This window comes from Hermetia illucens, chromosome 3 (genome assembly GCF_905115235.1).
Source record: "Hermetia illucens chromosome 3, iHerIll2.2.curated.20191125, whole genome shotgun sequence".
In the NCBI taxonomy this organism is placed as follows: Eukaryota; Metazoa; Arthropoda; class Insecta; order Diptera; family Stratiomyidae; genus Hermetia; species Hermetia illucens.
This window is the reverse complement of record NC_051851.1, coordinates 94930820-94955416: the sequence shown is the minus strand read 5'-3', so window position 1 is coordinate 94955416 and position 24597 is coordinate 94930820. Positions and strand designations below refer to the sequence as shown.

The 24597-nt window shown below is 38.7% G+C and overlaps 1 protein-coding gene across 1 annotated transcript in view; it reads left to right on the top strand.

Annotated features, from left to right (window-relative positions):
- LOC119652783 (fibroblast growth factor receptor-like 1) overlaps positions 1-20315 on the top strand; it is a 31829-nt gene extending 11514 nt beyond the window's left edge. The window contains exons 2-4 of the mRNA XM_038057098.1: positions 19216-19355; positions 19416-19638; positions 19706-20315. Coding sequence (XP_037913026.1) covers positions 19216-19355; positions 19416-19638; positions 19706-20262 — 920 coding nt within the window. The 3' untranslated portion in view covers positions 20263-20315. The remainder of the gene's footprint in view (positions 1-19215; positions 19356-19415; positions 19639-19705) is intronic.
- The last annotated feature ends 4282 nt before the right edge of the window (positions 20316-24597 follow it).

Sequence of the window (24597 nt, the reverse complement as noted above, 5' to 3'; positions counted from 1 at the left end):
CCGTGTGAAATCTTGGTAAATTCAACGTGGGCCACAATTCCAACCTTTCTACCGTGTCAATAGGTTTAACCGATTCTGAGAAAAGTGCATGTGACAGACAAACAGACAGACAGACAGTGAACCGATTTTAATAAGACTTTGTTTTTAACAAAACTTTAAAAACGATTAAGACGTCAATTTAATCAGCGAGGCAATTCAAATTTAATATTGGTGAATAATGAAACATGTTTTTTGCAATTCATTAAATCATCAAACTCTATTTATATTTTATTATTCAACCAAATCAATAAATGAAGATACGAAGGCCCGTACGACATGATGAATAGTAACAGACAAACTCTGTTTTTCCTTTGACATCGACATCCTTTTTTGCTGTCAGAAATTGTTTCTCGATGTCATGGCCAACGTACTCCGTCCCAACTGAAACCGACGGTTTTCGGCGAAAGAACCCACGATGGGTTACCGTGGTTAACTGGCTTACGTCAAAACGCACACGGTGTTCATGCTTCCTTCCAGAGCTGTCTGCCTTCTGGAAGAAAGGCTTCAGCGAGGGTTTCAATTTGAGAGGGGTCTCCAGTAGCAGGCACAACAATCCGGTCTCTCTAAGCCGTCTTTTTTGTCGAGAACCAGGTCATCAGGTAATCGTAGGTTCTCCCCGTACACCAGGTCAACTAGCCAAGCAGAAGTGACGGCTTGTCGCGAGAATTATGGGTTGGAGCACTTCCGTGTGCAAAATAAAAAAAAAACTGTGTTAATTTTAGACGTACTTTTTTGTTCAGAAATCATAAACGCGATGATTTCTGCTGATGCATTAATATGTGTCAGACTTAAACTCGAACAAACTCAAACATTGATAGAATTTACACAATATTAGGGATGGGTGAAGGTATCGTCTAGAGATGACGCCTGGAGATATCGTAACTCGCGGCATAATGGCTGCCTTAAGTGTCCGATGCCAACGTTCTAGCATCCCCTTGGACTACGTATGCGGTTTTGCGCTGGTGTTTGAATCCAAGAAGCTTTCCGAGCTCTGAGAAAAAAAAAGAGTGGATCCGAATTGCATTACCTGGTCTGTAATAATTACGGCGGGAACACCAAAGCGGGGAATCCACTCTCGACGGGGGAACAGCACATGACTGTAATGTCCTCCTCAGGCCATTGCATAAACCGATCAAGGATCGTGCGGCAATACTTGTAGCTGTACGATGCTCAGATACGCGACTAGTAATTCACGATCATAGATGCTGCAATTCCGTTAAGCGGGATTCAACATTTTTGAGAAGAAACCCAACTGTTGCCAGCTTTTGTTCTCTGGTGGATGATGTCTGAGGCATGTTGTTCCAAATGCAGTAAGGCTTGTTGGTGAGCCGCTTTGGACAGGGAATGATGGTAACAGTTTACCATATCCAAGAACCTTCTAAGGTCTTTGACCTTCTATGGCTGCGGAAAGCTCACGATCGCTTACACCCTCTGGGTCGGGTTGTAATCCGTTCAACGTTAATAATTAGGCCATTGGCGAGGAGACGTTGGATAATGCACTCGAAATGCACCAAATGCTCGGACTTGGTGAAAGTTGCGAGCAGAATGTCATCCAATTAGATGAAATAGAAGTCCAAGTTTCGTAGTACAAAGTGGATGAATGTCTGGAAGGTTTGCGAAGCATTCCATATGCCCTGTAAACTCGAAGATTAAAGATGCGCAACTGCTGTTGGAAGGTTTGCATACACATCGCTTAATTAGCTGTTCAAACTCTTTCCGCACAACCGTGAGTTTCTGAGGTGGTAAAGGACACACTTTTGAAAAGATTATGGAGTCAGTATTGTAAAGGACGCACCTTCGAGAAGATTGAGGAGCCAGTAGCGTTAATGTGGTGCTGGACAGCATGCTTAACTGGCTGAAATATATTGCATTCGGGAATGTTGCGATATTTTTGGAGGAGTGCGCAGATGCAGGTTGATATTTTTCCTAACGACCCAAGAGAGGTTGTGGAGTCTAACAAGGGCTCATGCAGCATATCCACCAGCAGCCCATAGCGACACAGGAAGTCTGCGCTTAAAATGGGGACACTGATGTCAGCTAAAATAAAGCGCCACGAGAAAGTCATACGCAGGCCAAGACCCGCGTCCATTTGCCTGTATTCGTAAGTTGTGTTGGGCATGCCGTTTGCTCCCGCTAATTTCAACTGCTGAGAGAAAAGCTTGTTGGGTCTGGAGGCGAGGAGGACCGAAATATCTGCACCCGTGTCAATCATATAATTGCACTTATTAAGGGGGTCGTACAGTGTAAGGAGACGTGTTGCTGCGGGTCAGCGAACTTGCACTTCGACGAGGAATGGGACTGACTCCTAGTCCAGGCCAACCAAAACGTGATTAAATTTAGAAACTTAATTAAACCTCCACCTTTAGGAACCACGCTTCCGAGTTCTGCCGAAACAACGGTGGCACCTTAACCGAAACGGCAGTTAGGGCGGCAGAAGTTCCGCGACTTCTTTATTTTCACGCGACATACACCGAAAACGGAGTTGTGTGGAGCGCTGCGGCGGAACAAAACAACCAGTAAGGTTGAATTAAGGCGCAAGGAACAAATTCGAAAATTATGAGCTTCATATAAACTCAGCTAATAAAGTCTAAGGAAAATACAGAAAGTTACGCTGACTTCGAACCAATTCAAAAGGAGTAGACTCGTTTTCGAACAAACAGAAAACTAAATAAAATTGCAATTAATATTTCAAACGGAAAACTAATGTAAAATACTGTAAACTTATTCACTTTATCATTGCCTACTATGTAATATTTTCTCTAAAAATACTGTAAACTTATTCACTTTATCATTGCCTACTATGTAATATTTTCTCTAAAAATACTGTAAACTTATTCACTTTATCATTGCCTACTATGTAATATTTTTCCTAAAATACTGTAAATTGATATGTACCGGCCTACTAAGTATAGGTAAAAATTGTATAAAAAAGGAAATATAAATTAAAAATACGTAGTTCGTTGGAACTATCAAACTCAAGCTTAACGTGTTTCATTCTGTGGAGTCCAAGCAATTCGCTGCTCCCATAATTTACACTGCTTGATTAGGTCATTGTGGAGTTCAGGCAATTGCTGCTCCCATAGCTGGTTAGTCTGGAGTTTTGGCATTTAGCTGCTCCGACTAACCATAATCTAATCTAGAAAGAAAGAAGAATAAGGTACTGCCAAGTGGACTGGCAACAATCACATAAGGTGGCACATCACAGGGATTGCCAAGTGGACTGGCAACAACCACATAAGGTGACACATCACATGGCGACCGTGACAGTCTAAAGACTTCATACATAAGTAACAGTCTAAAGACTTCTGCTTACTAGCGTTTCTACTTACTATCGTGAAAATTTGGAAATCAAGGTCGTGTAAATGAACGACATTGGGGAAAAATTCGACCAGCTTTACCAGAAAATCTGGCAATTGCTCAAAAAACCAGAGCAAAACAATGGAGGCATAACACTATATAAAATTGGAGAGCAACCACCACGCTGGAAGCCGTCAGAATCAACACCGACAACTACGGTTGATGATAAACTTGCGGGACCTCGACGCCTTACGATAGAAGAATATAAGAAACGTACGAAACGACTATCCAATAACGAATCTGTCAGCGCTAAAGGAGGACGAAGAAGAGAACTCCAGCGGCAGTTCATAAAATATAAACGGTTAGAGGAAATCGCAGCTACACCAGAAGAGACCAACAAGTATAAATATTTAATAACCAAAGTTAAAAAAGAAATAAATTATTTAAAAAAAATGCAAAAAAAAAATAATAAAGTTAATCAGTAAAATAATATAAAAAAAAAATGTTTGTTCCAAATTAGAATTATGATAGTTTAATAAATGTAATAGTAATAAATAATAAATGATTTTTTTGTTTGTTCCAAATAATGTTAGTATTTATATCACATGATTGAAAGCACGACAATATAACAATATAAAAGTAGATGTCTGAAAATGTTATTCTTTGCTTTTTCTAAATGGACAAATTAGAATCTCTAAAAGAGAAACTTCAAATTACACTAATAAATCTACGGAAAAGTGTAAATCGTCCTTACAGTGAAAAAACTATACGCGAAAAACGCGAATTAATTGAACAAACACTAATAGACGCAAAGTCGACTGAACAAAATATACGAACAGACGTTAAAACAGCAACTCTAATTAAGGGAGTTTGCAAGGAAATACAGCAACTATCTGCTGAAATACTTTCAATATTAGACAAACAACAGTTAGGGAACATGGCTTTCGACATTAAAACAGCCACAGCTTTAGTCAAATACTTTGACGGAAACCCAGAGGAAACAGAATCCTTCATTGAGTCAGTTTCACTATTGAACGAACTCACACCAGTAGAACACAAAGGTATTCTACTTAAATTTGTGAAAACCCGGATAACCGGCAAAGCCAAATACATGGTATCCGAGGAATTAAACACAATAACTAAACTAACCGATAAACTGAGAGTAAAATTCTCTATAAAAATATCGTCTGATGCCGTTCTGGCACAACTTAAAAGTTGTAAACAGGGAAATACCAAATTAACTGATTTTACAAATAAAATAGAGGACTTGTCAAGGCAATTGACAAGAGCCTTTATATCAGAAAAAGTCGCAGAGGGCGAAACTGCAGAGAAATTAGCCGAAAAATTTGCAATGCAAACAATAGCGGAAAATGTTTCGAACAGCGAAACCTCATTAATTTTGCGTGCCGGTAATCTTACAAATCTATCCGACACAATTGCAAAGGCAATTGCAGTCGATAAACCAATTCCCAAAAATGTCTATCATTACAAAACAAACAGAAGAGGTAACAATCACAATAATGACTTCAATAACCAAAACCGACGTAATAATCAAAGTTTTAATAATACCGCAAATAGAAATTCATATGAAAATTTTAACAGAAACAATACTCCAAATAGAAACCAAAATTATAACCGCAACCAAAATAACAGGTTCAGAAATAATAACAACAATTACCGAAGACCCTTCTGGAACAACAGTAACAACCGACAAAATATAAACCATTTGAGTTCGGGGGAATCCCAACCCCCTCAGTCGGTGTTAGAAACCAACCAAAATCGGTTGGGGGGAAATCAATAAGAAAGGTCACATTCCATACTATAAATCCATCGCTCACAAGCTTTGTACGAGCTTTCGTTGACATGTGCAACACAACATGTACCTTTATAATAGACACAGGAGCTGACATTTCTATATTTAAACGGGGAAAAATTGACAATAATCAAATATACTATCCAAATAACACATGCACAATACAGGGCATTACTGGGGTACAAAAAGAATCAATTGGTGCAACAAAAACCCATATAAAATTCGATAGTACTCTTTCAATTGAGCACACATTCCAAATAGTTGCTAATGACTTTCCACTAGACGCAGATGCAATTCTAGGTTTAGACTTCCTTACTAAACATAGGGCAATAATCGACTATGACACCTGGATATTGACAATTAATATCAATAATATTCTTCATGAAATTCCAATTCTAGATGGTCCTACACGGAACACAATCTTAATCCCGCCCAGATGCGAAGTAATACGCAAACTAAACAATCAATTCTTAAACGACATAGTTATACCCGGACAAGAAATACAACCCGGAATATTCTTAGCAGGATCAATTATTTCTCCTCAAAACCCACTAGTTAAAATCCTAAACACCACCTCAAGTACAGTAAAAATCAAAAACCTCAACCCTCAGTGGGAACACCTTTCGGATTATTCTGTATACAACAATACCGATAAACTGCATAACACACAAAGAATGCAAAAATTGTTAAATACATTGAACGTAGAACACGTACCAGAATATGCAATAAAAGACCTTAAAACACTATGCCGAGAATTCGCGGATATTTTTAATATGGAAAATGAGCCATTAACCACCAACAACTTTTATAGCCAACATATCCAGTTGAGTGATAACTCAGCGGTATACACAAAAAATTACCGTATACCTGAAGCCCACAAAACAGAAATAAATAGTCAAGTCAAACAAATGTTGGACGACGATATCATTGAGCACTCAACATCGCATTTCAACTCACCTATACTACTAGTCCCTAAAAAGTCATCAACAAGAGATAAGAAATGGCGTTTGGTAGTTGATTTTCGTAATCTTAACAAAAAAGTGGTAGCAGATAAATTCCCACTTCCCAGAATAGATGAAATTCTTGACCAAATGGGTCGAGCCAAATATTTTTCCACTTTAGATTTACTATCTGGATTTCATCAAATACCTCTAAAACAATCATCGCGAAAATACACAGCTTTTTCTACAAACCAGGGACATTACCAATTTACCCGCCTACCCTTCGGACTAAATATTAGTCCCAATAGCTTTCAGAGAATGATGACCATAGCATTATCAGGTTTATCACCCGACACAGCTTTCTTATACATTGACGACATAATAGTCACTGGATGTTCGAAAAACCATCACTTAAAAAATCTAACGTCAGTATTTCAGTGCTTACGAGCCAAAAATTTAAAGTTAAACCCTGATAAGTGTAAATTCTTTCAATCAGAAGTAACATATCTTGGACATCAGATCTCTGCCGAAGGAATACAACCTGATCCTTCAAAATTCGAAGTCATTAAACAATTTCCAGTACCAAAAAACCCAGACGAAGTAAGACGATTCGTCGCATTCTGTAATTATTACAGACGTTTTGTCCCAAATTTCGCTGAAATTGCCCTACCTTTAAATCAATTGTTGCGTAAAAATGTGAAATTCGAATGGACACCACTGTGTAGCACTGCATTCGACATCCTTAAAACAATATTAATGTCCCCACCCATACTTCAGTACCCTGATTTTAAACAACAGTTTACAATATCCACAGATGCATCCGAAAATGCATGTGGAGCAATACTATCACAGACAATAGATGGAACTGAATTGCCAATAGCTTTCGCTAGCAAAACATTCACTAAAGGTGAAAAAAATAAATCTACCATAGAAAAAGAACTAACAGCAATTCATTGGGCAATAATATATTTCAAACCATATGTTTATGGAAGACATTTTATAGTAAGAACAGATCATAGGCCACTTATTTACTTATTTGGGATGAAAAACCCATCATCGAAACTAACACGGATGAGGCTTGATCTAGAAGAATATCAATTTGACATACAGTACATTAAAGGTAAAGAGAACATTGGCCCAGATACATTATCTAGAATAGAACTAGATATAACAGACCTGACAAACCTGAAAAATATCTTGCAAATACAAACAAGAGCAATGACCAAAAACACAAATCAATCAAAACTCATTCACAATACTTCAGAAAACCACATTACTAACAAAAACATGCAGCCTGATCAACTGCACGTTTTCGAGGTTTTATCACCTAATGAAGTAATGCATTTACCGGAACTGAAATTTAATATTGCGCAATATAAAAATAAAAATACTGATATAGAGATAAACATAATACATAAAAATAAAGTCCAAATAAAGCGGTATATAAATCTAAATAATAACCAATCAATTGAACCCGCATTAGTGCAGGAACTCACAGAGTTGGAAAAATATCTAAATAATAGGTTTCAGACCAAGACTCTGAAACTATCGGCCGAAAGTGAATTATTCACTATATTAAATACAACCGCATTTAAAACGCTAGCGAATCATACTTTGAAAAATATGGATATCCAAATATACAAACCACTAATTACGATAACGGACAAATCGAAAGTAATAGAAATATTGCATAATAATCACTCTACTCCAACAGCAGGACACATTGGACAGAGTAGAATGTATAAAAAACTACGTGAAATATACAAATGGAAAAACATGAAAAAAACAATCGCTAATTATATTAAAAACTGTAGTTCATGTACAAAAAATAAATATCAGAAACAAAATAGGGAATTACTAGAGATAACAACAACACCAACCAAAGTATTCGATACCATGTCAATAGACACAGTTGGACCGTTTACCAAAACCAACCAAGGTAATAAATACGCTGTAACTATGCAGTGTGATCTGAGCAAATATCTGATAATAATACCTATTCCAAACAAAGAAGCGAACACTGTTGCAAGAGCAATTGTCCATGGATTCATATTAAACTACGGACCCATGAACAAAATAAAAACAGATCTCGGTACTGAATACAAAAATCAAGTATTCTCAGAGATATGTAAATTGCTAAAAATTGAACAAATATTTGCAACACCAGCTCATCCTGAAACCATAGGAGCTCTAGAACGTAACCATAAGTGTCTAAACGAATACCTACGAAGTTTCGTTAACGAAAACAAAGACGATTGGGATGATTGGGTACAATACTACTCTTTCTGTTACAACACGTCACCCAATTCCATACATGGTTACACACCATTCGAGTTAGTGTTTGGAAAAAAAGTAAATATACCCTCAGAACTCTCTAAAACAAAACCAGAACCAATATATAATTACGATTTGTACAATAATGAACTAAAATACAGATTACAAAATTCCATTAGCAAAGCCAAACAACTTCTAGAAAAAGCAAAGAAAAAGACAAAGAACCAAAATGACCCAAAATGTAACCCATTATCATTGAAAATAGGAGATCAAGTTTTGTTATCCGTCGAAAACAGACGAAAACTAGACCCATTGTATGAAGGTCCTTATAGCATAATATCAATTGACAATGTAAATTGCCTGATAAAAGACCAGGACAATAAAATATCTAAAATTCACAAAAATAGGTTAAGACGAATAAATAAATAAATAAAATAAACAAAATTGCTTTGAAATTGCCTATACTGTTATAAATATAAATATACCACCTAATTAATCAATACCAATACAATATATTACAATAAGTAGACTTTAAAAATATTACTCATTATTGTTAAAAAAAAGAAAAAAAAAAAACTTCTGACTATACATAATATAAACAATAAAGAAAAAACGAATTGTCTACCGTTCCTAAAGACAATTCATTTTTTTCAAAAGGGGTAAGGTGTAAAATACTGTAAACTTATTCACTTTATCATTGCCTACTATGTAATATTTTCTCTAAAAATACTGTAAACTTATTCACTTTATCATTGCCTACTATGTAATATTTTCTCTAAAAATACTGTAAACTTATTCACTTTATCATTGCCTACTATGTAATATTTTTCCTAAAATACTGTAAATTGATATGTACCGGCCTACTAAGTATAGGTAAAAATTGTATAAAAAAGGAAATATAAATTAAAAATACGTAGTTCGTTGGAACTATCAAACTCAAGCTTAACGTGTTTCATTCTGTGGAGTCCAAGCAATTCGCTGCTCCCATAATTTACACTGCTTGATTAGGTCATTGTGGAGTTCAGGCAATTGCTGCTCCCATAGCTGGTTAGTCTGGAGTTTTGGCATTTAGCTGCTCCGACTAACCATAATCTAATCTAGAAAGAAAGAAGAATAAGGTACTGCCAAGTGGACTGGCAACAATCACATAAGGTGGCACATCACAGGGATTGCCAAGTGGACTGGCAACAACCACATAAGGTGACACATCACACTAATTACGAAACAATAGAAAACACTGGTTTAACAACTACATGGCAATTATTAACTGTGTGTAGTTTTTAAGGTTTTGTGTGAAACAAAACCTTATAACCTTATTAGAATCGAGTCGATGTCTGTCTGTCTGCCCGTCTGTCTTTTTTTGGGTGGGAGAGATCCATCATGGATATGCATCTGGATACTAGGACACGCATGCCGGACTCTTACCGATTAAAACCTCCCATATTTTCTCCACACTCTCCCTGCGGGACCACCGTTTCGGTATTGCTTCGCGGGGCTGTTCAGTTCTTAGCTGTCCACTCCAAACGAGCTGCTACCGCTTTGGGTGGCGTTAATTGCAGTAGCTTCCCTTCTATGTCTCCGCTGTACTTCTGCTGCTTTTAGTTGCTGGTGGATCCGTTTCACCAGTGCAACTATCGCGTCCCATGCTGTATTTGATTGCACCAGAATCCTTGTCAGATTTTCCACCGTTAAACGGGTATTTAGCTCTGTTTCAAGCTTTCTCCTTGAGCTTTGAAATCTGGGGCAGGCGAAGAAGACGTGTTCTACCTATAGAGGTAACTCCTGTATCCACCGTGTCCGGTTAAGAACAGAGTCAGATCGTAACTTGTCTCACCGTGGTTCCGCACATTCCACATACTTATGTCTGGGATAAGCCTGTGTGTCCACCGGCCATTCTCCGCCTCGTCCCATGCCGTTTGCCATGCAGCCAGTGACCGCAAACGTTCACTTTGCTTGTTTAGGCTCGCTTCCTGATTTTCGTACAGACGACTTGTCTCATCGGTTAGAATATCTACCGGGAACATCACCGCAATCACGCATGCAGCCTCATAAGATGTTGTTCGGTAGGCGCAACATGTTCGGAGAGTGCTTAATCGATATGCAGCTTGAAGCTGCCTGCGATTTTCTCCGACTTTGATCGCCGACGCCCACACTGGTGCGGCGTATAAAAGTATAGAGCTGACGACTCGCGATAAAAGTAATCGTCGACTGTGCTTCGAGCCGCCTTCATTTAGAAGCATCTTTGCCAATGTTGAGCTGATTGTCGCCGATTTCTGCCTAGTAAGCTTTAAGTGGGGTTTAAAGTTCAGCTTGAAGTCGTATAATACTCCCAAGTATTTCAGCGATGGCTGAAAGCTAACAACATCCGATCCGAATTTCAACAGTTTTCTGTTTCCGCCGCTTTATAAAGAGCACCAACTCCGTGTTGTGTTCGGCAAGCTCCAGTCCATGGACTTTAAGCCATGTACATATGTATGCTTTTCTGCACGAAGTAAATAGGAAATATGGCTACGATCAATTTATATACATGCATATATATGTACATTATTTGGAAATAGGCAGTTTGTTTGCTTAGGGTGAGGATAACATTGATGTCTGTAATATGTACGTATGTCTTGAAATTTGAAAAAATATGAAGGATTGGAAGGATGTTGGATTTGTAGCTATATAGGGATAGAAAAATGTGCGTTGAAGTTTCTTACATAAGATGAACACAAAACCTTTATACCTGAAACGCGAGCTTCCGGTATTCCGACTTGTTTAAATTTTCTGCGGATTATATGAACAAGTGCACCTCAACGTGTGCACCAACCATTTAAAAATACTTGGAACTATACAACATAGTGTGTTGAATGTTGGCTTAGCCACGGATGTCGATGCCTTTCGCCAGTTGCTCTTCTTTGAGTCGCACAAAAACAATTTTCGCTGTCACAATTTTTTTCTCTGTGCATGACCAACACGATTCGCAAATTGTGTATGTTCGCTCCGCCACGATGTAATGGGGAAACCCGGTCTTGGCAACCGTAAGGAGAATGGTGCGGGGTTTGTGGATTTCTGCTGCTTTCACCGGTTTATTATTGGTGGCACGTTATGCGGACACGAAGATTGGCATAGGGATCAGTACGATCAGTAGGGTTTCAATTGGCCGACACCATACGAGATTAACCACTTTGCGATTAGTAGTAGGTTTAGAACTTATCTTCTTGATATATGTAACAAAAGAGGCACTGACATCAGATCACTTGCGTACTGGGTCCGCTACTTATCGCAGGTTTGGAGAGCTGCAGCCTCCGAGTTCAACATCAACCGCTTATATGATCCAGCTATCGCTTGACAGGGTTAATCTTATCTTGCTGATCAGACAGCAGATATACTGAATAGCCCCCGGAGAGTATTGACCTGCTATCAAGAATGCTTTTTTTTTGTGGTGCTATGCAGATCGTTGGTCACGTCCCGAAGGGGCATTATAATATCTGGCTGACTACGGAATTGTGGAAACTACTCTCTTTCTCTCTGCGAGTGATGGCGGACCTGACTCTGCTAGTAGTCCTTATGGGTGGGTATAAGAGGACATCTCATGGAAAGTGATCCTCATTGCCTTCATGAATACCTATCTGCGACATATCATCGGAGTACACTGGCTTTATGTTATTTCAAACAAAGAACTTGCTTGGCGAACATCCAACCCTTATTTTATGCAAAGCTGAAACTGATGAATTTTAGATGCGTCTTCTTTCTTCCGAGGCAATCGACGTATGTTCTTTCATCTCCAATCGTTTCCTCGTTCCCTTAGGTACCACCTTTTTCAATACTTCTGCGTCTTCTTTGTGAGGATCATTCCCTTTCTCAAACACTATATATGTGTTCCGTCAAAAAATTCATACCGTTCTGCTCCCGTTTCCACTTTCCTGGTAGTTCACTCTTTTTATCTCTTCTCTTTTCTTCAGCCTTCGTCCCGTTCACAAGCGGGATCGGCTCGTCGTGATCGGTTTCGCCATTTGACTCTATCAAATGCCTGATTTGGATGCAATCTCGAGGCTTTTAAATCCCCGCCGAGCGTATCAAGCCACCGTTGTTTCGGCCTGCCTTTTGGTCGCTTACCATCGACTTCGATGTTCAGATCAATCTTGCCAAATGAATTCTCGTTAGCGCGAATTGCGTGACCATACCATCGAAGACGCCTCTCTCGCAATTTTTCCACGATCGGTGCAAACCCATAACGATCGCGGATATCCTCATTTCGGATATGATCAAAATGTGTCACCCCATTAGTCCAACGCAGCATATTCGCCTCCATTACCGCAAGACGCCGTTCATTGTCTTTTATGATCGGCCAACATTCAGAACCATAGAGGGCGACAGGACGGATGAAACTGCGGTAAATTTGAGATTTGAGACGTTTGTGGGTACGTCGATCACAAAGAACATCTGTTGTGGAACGCCACTTCATCCAGGTTGCGTTAATGCGTGAAGCAATTTCATAACACAGTTCTCCATTGGCTGATAACGTTAACCCGCGGTATTTAAATCGCTCAGTTCTCGGCAGATCACTACCGCTAACAGTGATTGTGCCTGTTTCATGGGGATCGGTCGTCAAAAATTCAGTTTTGTTTAGATTCAATCTTAGACCATTCCATTCCATTTTTGAACAAGTTGCTCGAGATAATTTTTGCTATGTGATGCTAGGAAAACATCATCTGCATAAAGCAGTGTGCAGAGCGCTGGACGTTGGATATCCCGTGTGCCCATGTCCATAACAAAAACAAAGAGGAGTGGTAAGAGGGCGCTTGCTTAATGAACACCAACAGAGACACGAAGCGGTTTTGATACACCCGCCATACTTCGAACTTTAGCTTTCGGATCTGGTAGAGCAATTGAATCCAGCGCACGAGTTCTTCTGGCACGAAGTGTTGTCGTGAAGCATACCAGATGGGTTGGTGTGACACACGGTCAAACGCTCTGTCTAGATTCAGAAATGCAATGTAAAGAGGGCGATGCTTCTCACTATGTTTCTCCATGAGTAACTGCGCAGCGTGTATTGCGTTAGTAGTTCCGCAGATTTTTAGAAGTCCGGCTTGATTCACTGTTATTTTAACGATTTCGCGAATACGGTCGTCTAGAATGCGTTCAAAATTCTTCAGGGTATGGGAAAGTAACCGGATCAGAATGTTCAAATTACCGGATCGGATCGGACGGAAATTTGAATATTCTGATCCGGTTACTTTCCCTTGCGTGTTTACTTTCCTATTAATATTCATTCAACCGTTCACGTGAGTTAACTATTCTATTCTTTGGGATACAAAAAACAAGTCGGAATATCAGAAGCTGGCGCTTCGAATATAAAGGTTTTTTGTTCATCTTATGTGAGAAACTTTCTACGCACATTTTTCCATTCATATATGGCTAAAAGCTGAAAATATACCTTCAAATTTCCAACTACAAGAAGTACGCACATATTACAGACGTAGATATTATGATCACCCTAAACAAACAAACATTGCCTATTATCGAATACTGTATTCTATATGAATGTATATAAATTGAGCGTACACCTATTTTTCATTTACTTAGTGCGTATGCATACGTACATAAAAAGCACGTATATTAAATACCACTTGTTCAATGTAAAAATATATCTATCTGAATTAGGCACCCCAAAGCTTCATTTACATATACATATAAATATATACATATGCCTGTCTCGAGTAATTGATATTGATATATAAATGATTAGCAAACTAAAATGAAATGTTTCCCTGCAATTGGGCTCTTTTTGTTGTGATATTGACAAATTGATATGTTATGATGACCTCATACAGATTTTAGAATGCAAAAAAATTCACGCAAAATGTAAAAGTTTCACCTTCTATAACTTTGTTAATAATAGTTGGATTTCCTTCAAACTTCCCAAAGTTATACCTTATGCAATACTGCTAGCATGAACTTAAGGGGCGTTCCCGGATAAATTTCTAAAATATGGAAATATTAACTTTATTTGTGCAGATATCGGAACGGGATGTATTTTGAGGCCCAGATTTCGTCCAGATATATCACTGTGATTTTTTTCAGATATTTGGGTTGGATAGGTTTCAAAAGCGAGACCTGCTACATTTTTTGGGCCCCTACTCCATCATTCCTCACATCTTCAACAGAGTTTTCTTAGCAGATGAACTAACCACACTTTCATCACGCTCACTCGTAAATTGATTTATTTTCACGATCTGCTCTCAAATTGCTTTTTTATCCATTTTATGAATTTTTTCTTAACACAACTAATTTGACAGAAAATATTTCTATACTTCTAAATATCAACAAAAACAAGTGTCAGATGTATAAATATAGAAAGGAGCGGGAGCGGGAGCGGGGATTGTTCTAAAAGCAACTATATCTCTCCGATCGCCAGCAGGCTGAATCCCTCCAATTACACTTACGCGCGCACTCAGGATATACGCTTTAGATACATTTTTATAGTGCGTAGACTTGAATAAACTTTTGTACTCTGTTTTTGAATGTATACTGAACGAAAAACCAGTGTTTTGGGAAATCGATTTTTCAAAAAAAAAAAAAAAAATAGAGATGCCCTCTTAAGTCCTGCGGGTTGGAGAAGAAATGGGGAAGAGGCAGTTCTCGGATCAAGGATTGAGTTCCTATACATTTCATTATATTTAAAATAAGATATTGAAATAAAATAAATAAAAGAAACAATATTTCAAGAGAAATTGTCACGAAAACAAAGCAAAATAAACCTCAGCCAAAGTTCTAGAGTCGGTTCACATTGATATAACTTAGTTTCAGAAAACAATTGCAAATATAAATAAAAATTCAAATATTTAAATTAATATGTAAAAGCCTTGCTGCAATTAAATTGCAAGTTTTCTCTTCGTCTCGTTGTATGCCTCACAAGGTAGTTAGTCGTGAGTTACATTTCCTTTTATCCATCTAATACATGGATCTTATTGACCTTGGTATAAGCAGAAGATGACGCCTTTTGTTTGTCTTTCTTTAATTACTAACAGGTTTAAAAACAAATCAGTTTCTTTCGACTCAGGACTTATTACGAATTCTCGCGAAGCATGTATACTTTTGGAAACATTTATTATCTGCTCTTTTATAGTCAACGGCCTTTTAACATTTACTATTTCCTCGTTCGAATATCAAACAAAGTCCTGAATATATCCACAAATAAACTTCTGCCCGAACTTATGTAGCTTGTGGTAATTTTGTGTTACTTCTTTAAATGTATGGCCGCATAAAATTAACTTCCGATCTTTATCCTTATTTTAATCACCATTTAAATATCCGATGAAATCTTTTCTCACATTTTAAAAAATACCGCTCCCCCCAAAGCAGCAATATAATTGGGAATGTGCCGTATACACCAACCGAACCGTCCTTTCGACTCCGACAAAATATACATGAATGATGAAATCGTAAGAAGACTAGCTAAGTTCTAATTTTAAAAGGAAAAATATGTCTTGAACAAACTGCAAAAGCAGTGCTAAAATCGTTTCCCGTCTCTAAAAAGCTTTTATCAACATCAGTTTAACTCTGGCGGTGAAAGGCGTCGAGATGCAAATTTGAGATATTTTTGTGTTTGAGCGTTTATAAAATATGTTTTTCAAACGATGAATATGCGGTCTGTACGGCGACTAAACTTCCGGTCAATGTAAAAATCTGAAACTTTTGAAGACCTCTTTATTTGAAACCCCAGAACTCCCGCAATCGGAATCCTCGCACATAACGTTTGGCACTCGCACGAATCACACACACTATTTCCATGAAACCGTATCACTTGTCTCAATGCCTAATCCATAGGAAACATTTGAATACCTGTTATATTCCGATTTAACTAAACGGGGTGATTATCCTACTTTAATCCTATTGGAAATGCCTTCTAAAACTAACAATTTATTCCGCTCCTTATCCTATCATATATGTTTTTAAACAAAGTATATCAAATTTATGAGTGGTTATCTAGGAACCAACAATATCAGATGCAACATACGCATAATTAATCAAAATGCTTATCGACGACTTGATTGATAAGCCTTTGTACAAACTAAGTGAAATTGCATTTCATAATTCCAATGGTGAAATCAAAGTGCAAGCAGATAACAGTGGCCAAGTGGCTAAGGGAAATAATGTAATAAATAAAAATTACTATGCAACCCATGCACAATGGCAACACCATGGATAGAGAGAAAACATCCAATTTAATATAATAAAACTTAATTTGCCATAAGAGTACGCAAAGGGATCCGTTACTACACACATCAAGCGTGCAAAAGATTTAGTTGCAACCATCAATGAAAAATCCCATTCGATGCAACCAATCCAATATCATCGATCAGCTTATCCATAAATAAAGAAAACAGAATTCTTTCAATTACTGCGTCGCGAATAAAAAACAACCTCTGACCAATTTGATGAGCTCCAAATACCCATATTTGTAAGTAAAACTATTAAAAGAAAAAGTTTCCAGTTTAACTATAGATTTTATTTAAGGATTGCAGACCTATTTCGACCTATTTTGTAATCAGATTTGTAACTTCAGGTGACTAACATACAACGTCAAATCACCATATTGAGCTTCACATGTCGCTACACCACCAGACAAAGAACTACTTAGAAACGTATACGACAATGGCCTTGTCCGTATGGCTGTCCTTACACCATAAGTGAGCATGAGAAAATTATGGCAAACTGATCGTCTAGGATATTTCAATTTTTAAATAAAATTTGCACATCTGGCTGCATTGGTGATAAATTGAGTGTAATGCAGCTGCCATTGTGTTTTTAACCGAAACATGACTTCCGAATGGTTCGGATCTTTAACTACATGCAACAAAAATGATTTTTTGTCGTCTTGTTTATACTGAACACGTCATCAGTATTTCATCAGTCCATTTTTGATGCATTGATTTATGGCATGCCTATCACGCGGGGCTACTCTACAAAATTCCTGACACCATAGATTTTATATAAAATTGTCACTATTTTTTAAATGAGGCGTACCACGTCCACGACACCTGGGCGCCAATGTTGGTGGCTGGACGCAAATGCTTCAGCTCTGTTCAGGGTGGTCATCACTTTCCATGTACTGCTCTCATATACTAGCGCGGAGAGAACATTGGCGCGGAACAACTTCAACTTAAGGTTGATGGTAAGGTATCTGGATATCAAAATTTTAGACGAAACAGTGAAGGCGGATCTAGTGTCGGGCCGTCAGGAATCAGCAAAAATGACGCTACTGTGGCAGCCAAATTAATAAATATCTAAAAGGTGCTCCCCCTTAATGCCGGTGTTCAGAGGTTTCGAGGAGGCAAATGGGGCAACATCCCTGTCGGTTTCGTCAACACCAAGTGGCCAAGAAGAGCTTCTAAGTGGTGGCACCGGGAAACGCTGTATTTACATTGGCTTACTGGTCGCGCTGCTGTTACGTACGCAATAACTATGGCCCCACGTTGGGCGCCAACTTGTTTCTCAAATATTATTTGAGATTTATAGATGACATGGTGGTGGTCCATCCCGACCTAAGCTTTCGCCCCTTGCCGCATCAAATATAATGAGGAGCCCTAAATAACTGGGAGGACTGACGCTTAGGGAGGGTTAGAGCAAAATAATTTAGATTTTACGCGTGACTATCATATCTATAATATCATATAATTCAGTGATATGTGGAAATAACATATAAGATGCAATAATGTACCAATGTACACAGGAAGCATTTGTTCGTTATTTATTGTTTATACGAGCTCCGCTATCTTTCAACAAAATTCGATTCCTCATTATTTGATTTGATATTTGGCATTTGATAAATTTTTACTTTCATCCTCATGACCGACGCGACAACCGGTATCTGGTCTAAGCCTGCCTTAATGAGGAACTCCAGGCATCCCCCTTTTGCGCCGAGATCTACCAATTCGATATCCCTAAAAGCTGCCTGGCGTCCTGGTCTACACCATCGTTCAATCTCAGGCAGAGTCAGCCTCGTCTTCTCTTTCTACCATAGATATTGCCCTTATAGACTAAAGATGGTGTAACTGATGTCCATATTGGAACAGTTTTTCCATCGCTTGCTGCAAAGAGAAAATCTGATCTGTTACTGATTTTCCTGGAGTGAAGCCTCTTTGGTATGGGTCAATGATGTTCTGGGCGTATGGGGCTATCCGACCTAGCAAGATAGCGGAGAATATCTTATAGATGGTACTCAGCAACGTGATACCTCTATAATTGCCGCACTGTGTGATATTCCAGGCATAGATTCGCTGCCCCACACCTTGAGCATAAGTTGATGAACCGCTTTACAATTGGTCGCCTCCATATTTAACCAAATCGGCTGTAATTCCATCGGCTTCTGGCAACCTCGCCGGAAATAAATTACTCAAATGTATGTGACTCTTCGATTATGTTCTAATTACTTTTTTTTTAGTAAATGGCCGCTTGTTCATGCACCATTGGACGCTCGATTTCTTTCACAATCTCTTTAATAACTCGATGTTTGAAGAAAGAGAGTTTCTCGCTTCAGTTTCATCAAGCATTTTGAAATCATTAGTTAAAGACTGTATATGAGCCGTGAAAGTAAAATAGTACACCTGAAAATGTTGTTTATTTAAAACTTCGTCTTAGAAATTGTCAATTCGTACTGTCCTCTGGTTTTATAAAGGGTATGGAATGATGGATGAATCTCTAATCGAATCATTTACAACTGTGATTTAAGATTTGCAGGGTATATGAAAATAATTCAAGAAAACCCATAACAATCGACTCAGTTAATTGCATTGACGATCGCGACACCAATTAGATCTATTTCAATATTAAATCAATATTAACTCCTTTCCCCTTTCCCAGTATTTTATTCGCCAGACTCTACATCCAACGTCCCGGAACTAGTGCAACAGGAAATAGGAAGAGATATAAGACTTAAATGCGGTTTGAAGGAAAACCCTATCAATTCTTCACTGGAATTGCCGGTGGAGTGGTATTTTAAGGTATTTTTTTTATTTTGAACCTTTTCAATTATGAACACGTACAAATGGAAATTTTTCCAGCCTTGTGGTGGCGCATCAAGTCAGTATTCGTGCCAGGATACGATCAGTGTAAAATGGACGCAATTAAGTTGTGACCCGGGTCTTTGCCGGCCGACGTTACATATTCGAAACGCCAGTGATGAGCACTCTGGATTGTACAAGTGTACTATGAGGCCCTACGATTCAAATGACTTTAAGAAATTACAAATACAATTTGTTAGGATTTATCAAGTGGAAGTAAAGAGTAAGTATCTACCTTCGGATTTCAGCTGAAATCGTGTAACCAATTTCTTTTTCGATTTTATCTCCAGCAATTTTGTTACCAGAGTTCCTGGATGGTTTAGCAAATACTACAGCAGAGGTGGGATCACGCGTGGTTTTACATTGTCGTGTTCAAAGCAGGGCGCATCTTGCCATTAAATGGTTCCGAAAGTTGGATGTACCTCTGATAGATTTTCATGATCAAAGCGGAGTTGTTCAATATTCCAACAAAACCTACAAACTTATAAATACCGCTGGCGAGCGAATCCTTAAAGATGATATATATTTAAGTAAACTTATTCTAGAGGACGTAACTGAGGACGACAGTGGAGTATATGCTTGTGTAGCATTAAATTATCGTGGTCATCGTATAAGGGAAGTTTACGTGAATGTTGAATCAATCGAGAACGACCTACAAAGCACCACAGACCCATCGGAATTTCTGCTCTTATTTTTAATGCCTGTAGGACTAGCCATGATACCATTGTCGCTTTGGTTTTGCTTTGTTTTTGGCAAAAGGTACTCAAGATATAAACAAGAGCACACTGAGCGCATGGAAAGGATGAAGAATGCAAATATGAATTATGTGAGAGTGAACTGTGAATAAAATACGTTGTTAATTTATTTTAAATATAAAAAATAAGCTTTTATAAAATATTATTTATATACTTTTAGTAGTAATTAGTATACCAGGAATCCTTTTCGATTAGACAACTGATTACTTGTTGAAGTGGATCTCTAGTATGCAAAATACTACATATTAACACGAAAATGGTAAAAAATATAATTTAAGAGGCCAAAAAATACAATAAACTCCGGTAAATTTTTTTCCAAAAACTGAAGGCGTCGGTATCAGCATTAATTATAAAAGTAGTAGGCAGTGCTCGTAAGTTTTATCAGAACTGTTCAAGGCAAAATAACGGCTTCCCAATAGACAGAGACATCTCTTGACCCATATTTGCAGCAATTTCAAACATAAAATGCTGACATAGAAGGAAATCGATTAGGTATCATAACAACTCCAAAACTAGGATTTCTAAACTAATTTTTCAAAAAATAGCGTGTAATCAAGGAGCAAATATTTCTGAATATACAGTAAAAGTTTCAAGTCAATCGAAGAACTGGTCTTCTAGATTATCATCCTTCTGCTGCTTTTCCCTCCTTAGCAGTTATGCGTCGGTTTTCGCCTGTTTTGCAGCGTTGGACAAGGATCTCTCCGCTACGCCTATGTGTTCCGAGGAGTCAATGTCGCAATACTTATAAGTGCTTAGGGTGGTTTTCATGCCCACGGCGTTCAATATTTGAATTATGGATCATTATCAATCATTAAAAACACCGATGAAGATGTTCTAATGAGATGAGGTGTTCTAATATTATCGTATAACTCGGAATAGATTCGAAGCCACTACTTAGACAGTGGCATTGAAAGAGGCATCATTATTTTGAGTCCATTCGCATATGTGCTTTACGGTCCCTAAACAACATTTTATCTTCACTCAATGTACAATTGAATTAGAGAAAACGATAGTAACAACGTTAATTCGTGCAAAAAGGCACAAATTTGTGAATTTTTTTGACGACACAGTTAACATCTATTTTTTAAAACGAATGGTACATTGAGGTATGGCAAGGGTTTGTGTAAAATTTTTATGAAGAAATAATAAAAAATTGCCTCAATGGTTGCAATTATTCGGAAGTGTCTCGAAAAAAAGCATAATCGCGAAGTCCTTCATAAATCGATGCTGGAAATGACAAACGGACCACAGGAGGACAAACCCTTTACGGATCTACCCACTTTTAACCTCAAGCACGCGATCCTGCTCCGAACATACACAGTGATAAAGTCTTCTAGGTTTGTCACGTCGACCAGTTCTAGTTTTGCTTTCTTCTAAATTTATTACGCGTATTTTGGTGTTCAGATCAGGGTTGTAGTTTATATTCCTCACCAGAACTTTCTCATTTTTAGTATCAGATTCTTTTGTCGCCAGCAATTTGTTTATATGTACGTTCTCATTGAGTGGAACATGGATGAAAACATGTCTGGCTGTTGTCTGAGACCGTCGCATGCAATTGTCTATCGAAAACAAACACAAAAATTTGTCTAAACCATGCATAACTTAATACTCGTCGTCGAGGCACTACAGCCCATTTCGGGCCTTGACCTTCAGGATGCCCTTGCTCCAATCATTTCGATCCATCAATCGAATACCCTTTTAGGTATCCGAATGTCGTCCATATGCTGAGCGTGGCCGGTCCATTGCAACTTCTGAAGTTTTTTTAATTTGGAGATTTTAGGGTCGTCAAAAATTTGGTAGAACTTATGGTTGTATCTGATTCGTCATTGGTCGTCCTCTGGTTCAACTCTTTTTATTCTCATCAAGACCCACCTCTCGAAGGTATTAACCAGTTTTTCGGAATTCTGGAGTTCACTTCCACTTTTCGTCACAACTACGTCTAAGTATATAAAGGTGTCTACATTTTCTGTTATACACGTCAATCGTAATATCTCCTCTATTGGGCGTCATTTTTCTCGTTTGCGTCATAATTTTCGCTTTGTTTTCATTAATTTATAGACCAACTTACGCTTACCAGTTTCGCTGGAATTTCCAAGTCAAGTATTACTTTGAACAGTACATTTCGATCAATACTGTCATATGCTTGCTTGAAGTCCACGAATATTTGATGGACATCGATGGTGATCTCAATTTTTTCTAGCATCTGCTTGACTGTAAATAACTGATCAACGATCGACAGCTTGATATTCAGCAACCATCTTATTGGTGTACCGTCTAATTCTTCTCTCTAAAATTTTTGTGAAGATTTTATTGGTCGCAAAAACATATAAAATCTTCATATCACACTTTTCTTCTACTCTTGCAGGACCTATTCGCAGTTCCAGAAAGAAAAAACCAGAGTATGGATAGCTTGATTTGATAAGTTCAGCTATGCCTGGCCACTCACTTTGTGACATTTGGTCGCGTTATTCCTATCCATTTCTCTATTTTCTCCAATGCTGGCCGTTCAATGTTCCCATTATGCTCGACCATAATCTTGAGAGTACCGTTGATTGAAAAATTTTATAAAAATTAAAAAAAAAATATTATAAATTGCCCTTCGGAAATTGTAATAGTTTTCTCTCTTCGTCCTTGTGTTTCGTATCACATGTTGTCTGTATGGATTGTTTTTCTTGTCGTTCATGACATTCATCGTCAAACTAATTATTTCATCATCTATGTGTCATCTATAGGCTTCCCTTGAAGTTGCGGAGAATGGTACCTAATAATTCTTCAAGTTTTGCCGTGTATTCTCCCGCTATTAAATCATTTTTTAGCTTTCCCATGTTCAATTTTCTAAGTGGGTTAGTTTTTATTCCGCGGGTCTTTGAAATTCCGAACCTGTAGACACTTTTTACCGTGCAGTGGGGGTCTAGCAGTGGACTGCAGAATAAATTGATACGGAATACACCTTTCTGGCAGTCAACCTATCTCTCTCTGAGGTTGATATGTGGCCCTAGGAGCCAAAATTCTCGTCTACCAAGACCGTTATTGAGATGTGGCCACCACACCCTGTGACCCTACCATTAATAAAACGCTACGGATCTAGACCGAGGAGTCGAAAAACACTTTTCCCAATCCAGGGTGTTATGCGTGCCGTGCCCATTGAATAGTTTGCAGTCGGGGGTAACTGACCCTATTCAAGCGATGTCTCACTGATACCTGGTCGCTTTAGTGAGTAAGCCTGACCTTGCCGCACTATGGGAGACTTTGCCACAACGGACCTTCTAACCTCCATACTCGTGGGATTCAAAGGAGTACAGTAATACATAAACCCACAAAAAACCAATAGGGAGGAGCAAGGGTACATCTGAGGTCACCATATCAGACATCAGGAAGGAAGCAGGCTTCAGTGGCGCAGATGTTAAATGGTATCTGCCCTATCTGAAAGAAGGGCTGAAACCAGACGAGGCCATTAAGGAAGCTCAGGGCAGATCTAAGCTAAGAAAGCGAGGAGCGATGGAAATCAGCCCGCAAAACGGGAATGCTTCCAAGAAACCTAAATCCAATCCCAAGAAAGGGGAAATATCGAGGTGAAAGCAGGAGCCAGAAGGCCCGCTATTAGCTATGTTAATTCGATAAAAAACATTCGGCTGACCATGCTGCCAAAAGTATTCCCGAAGCAAATATTCACTCGTGAGAAGCAGGAAATAATTGAGGACTTCATCGTCATGGAGATGCGCGAGGGATGGAATAAGGCGCTCTTGTCATCGGCATACGCTTTCCACCAGCTCTTATACTGGTAGACTGCGCAACGTAGGGAATCGCGGGCGGGCTTAGGACTATAGTCCCTAAACTGTCAAGGTGGAAGGGAACGGAATTGTCGACATGTGCTGGGGATGATATAGGGGCACACATGGTGAAGCTCTACCTTCCCAAAGCAGCAGCGATTGAGACGGGGAAGCTTCTACGTCTTCTCATCACTCAAAACATGGATCTCCACACAAGGTTATGGGGAGGCAATTAAAGGTCGTAATTGCCTCCTCATTTGCAGATTTGGTAGCATACTTGTGGACGTTCACAGGGAGAGACCAAGGAAGGGAGGAAGCGCGGTGGCGAAGGTCCCCGAAGGAATTGGATGAAATAGAGGCTCGAAGGGCAGGGCCGAGCAACGAAGTGGTCCTCCTGCTCACAGAAGAAGAGAAGCAGGCCAACCTTGACTTAGATATTCCCCTTATGAAAAACCAAAAACTTGCATTATTCGCAAAAGAAACTTAAAATACATTTGTTATTCGAAGTTTCTAACTGGAGACCTCGTGGCTGTCCAAGTCTCACTGGAAGCCGGATGAAGAACCCGAGAGGCAGTCGTGGCATAGGGCTACTTTCCAGGAGACGACATCCGGATTCCATTGGAATTAGTTGTTGGACTGGCGGACTTCTGCGAGAGG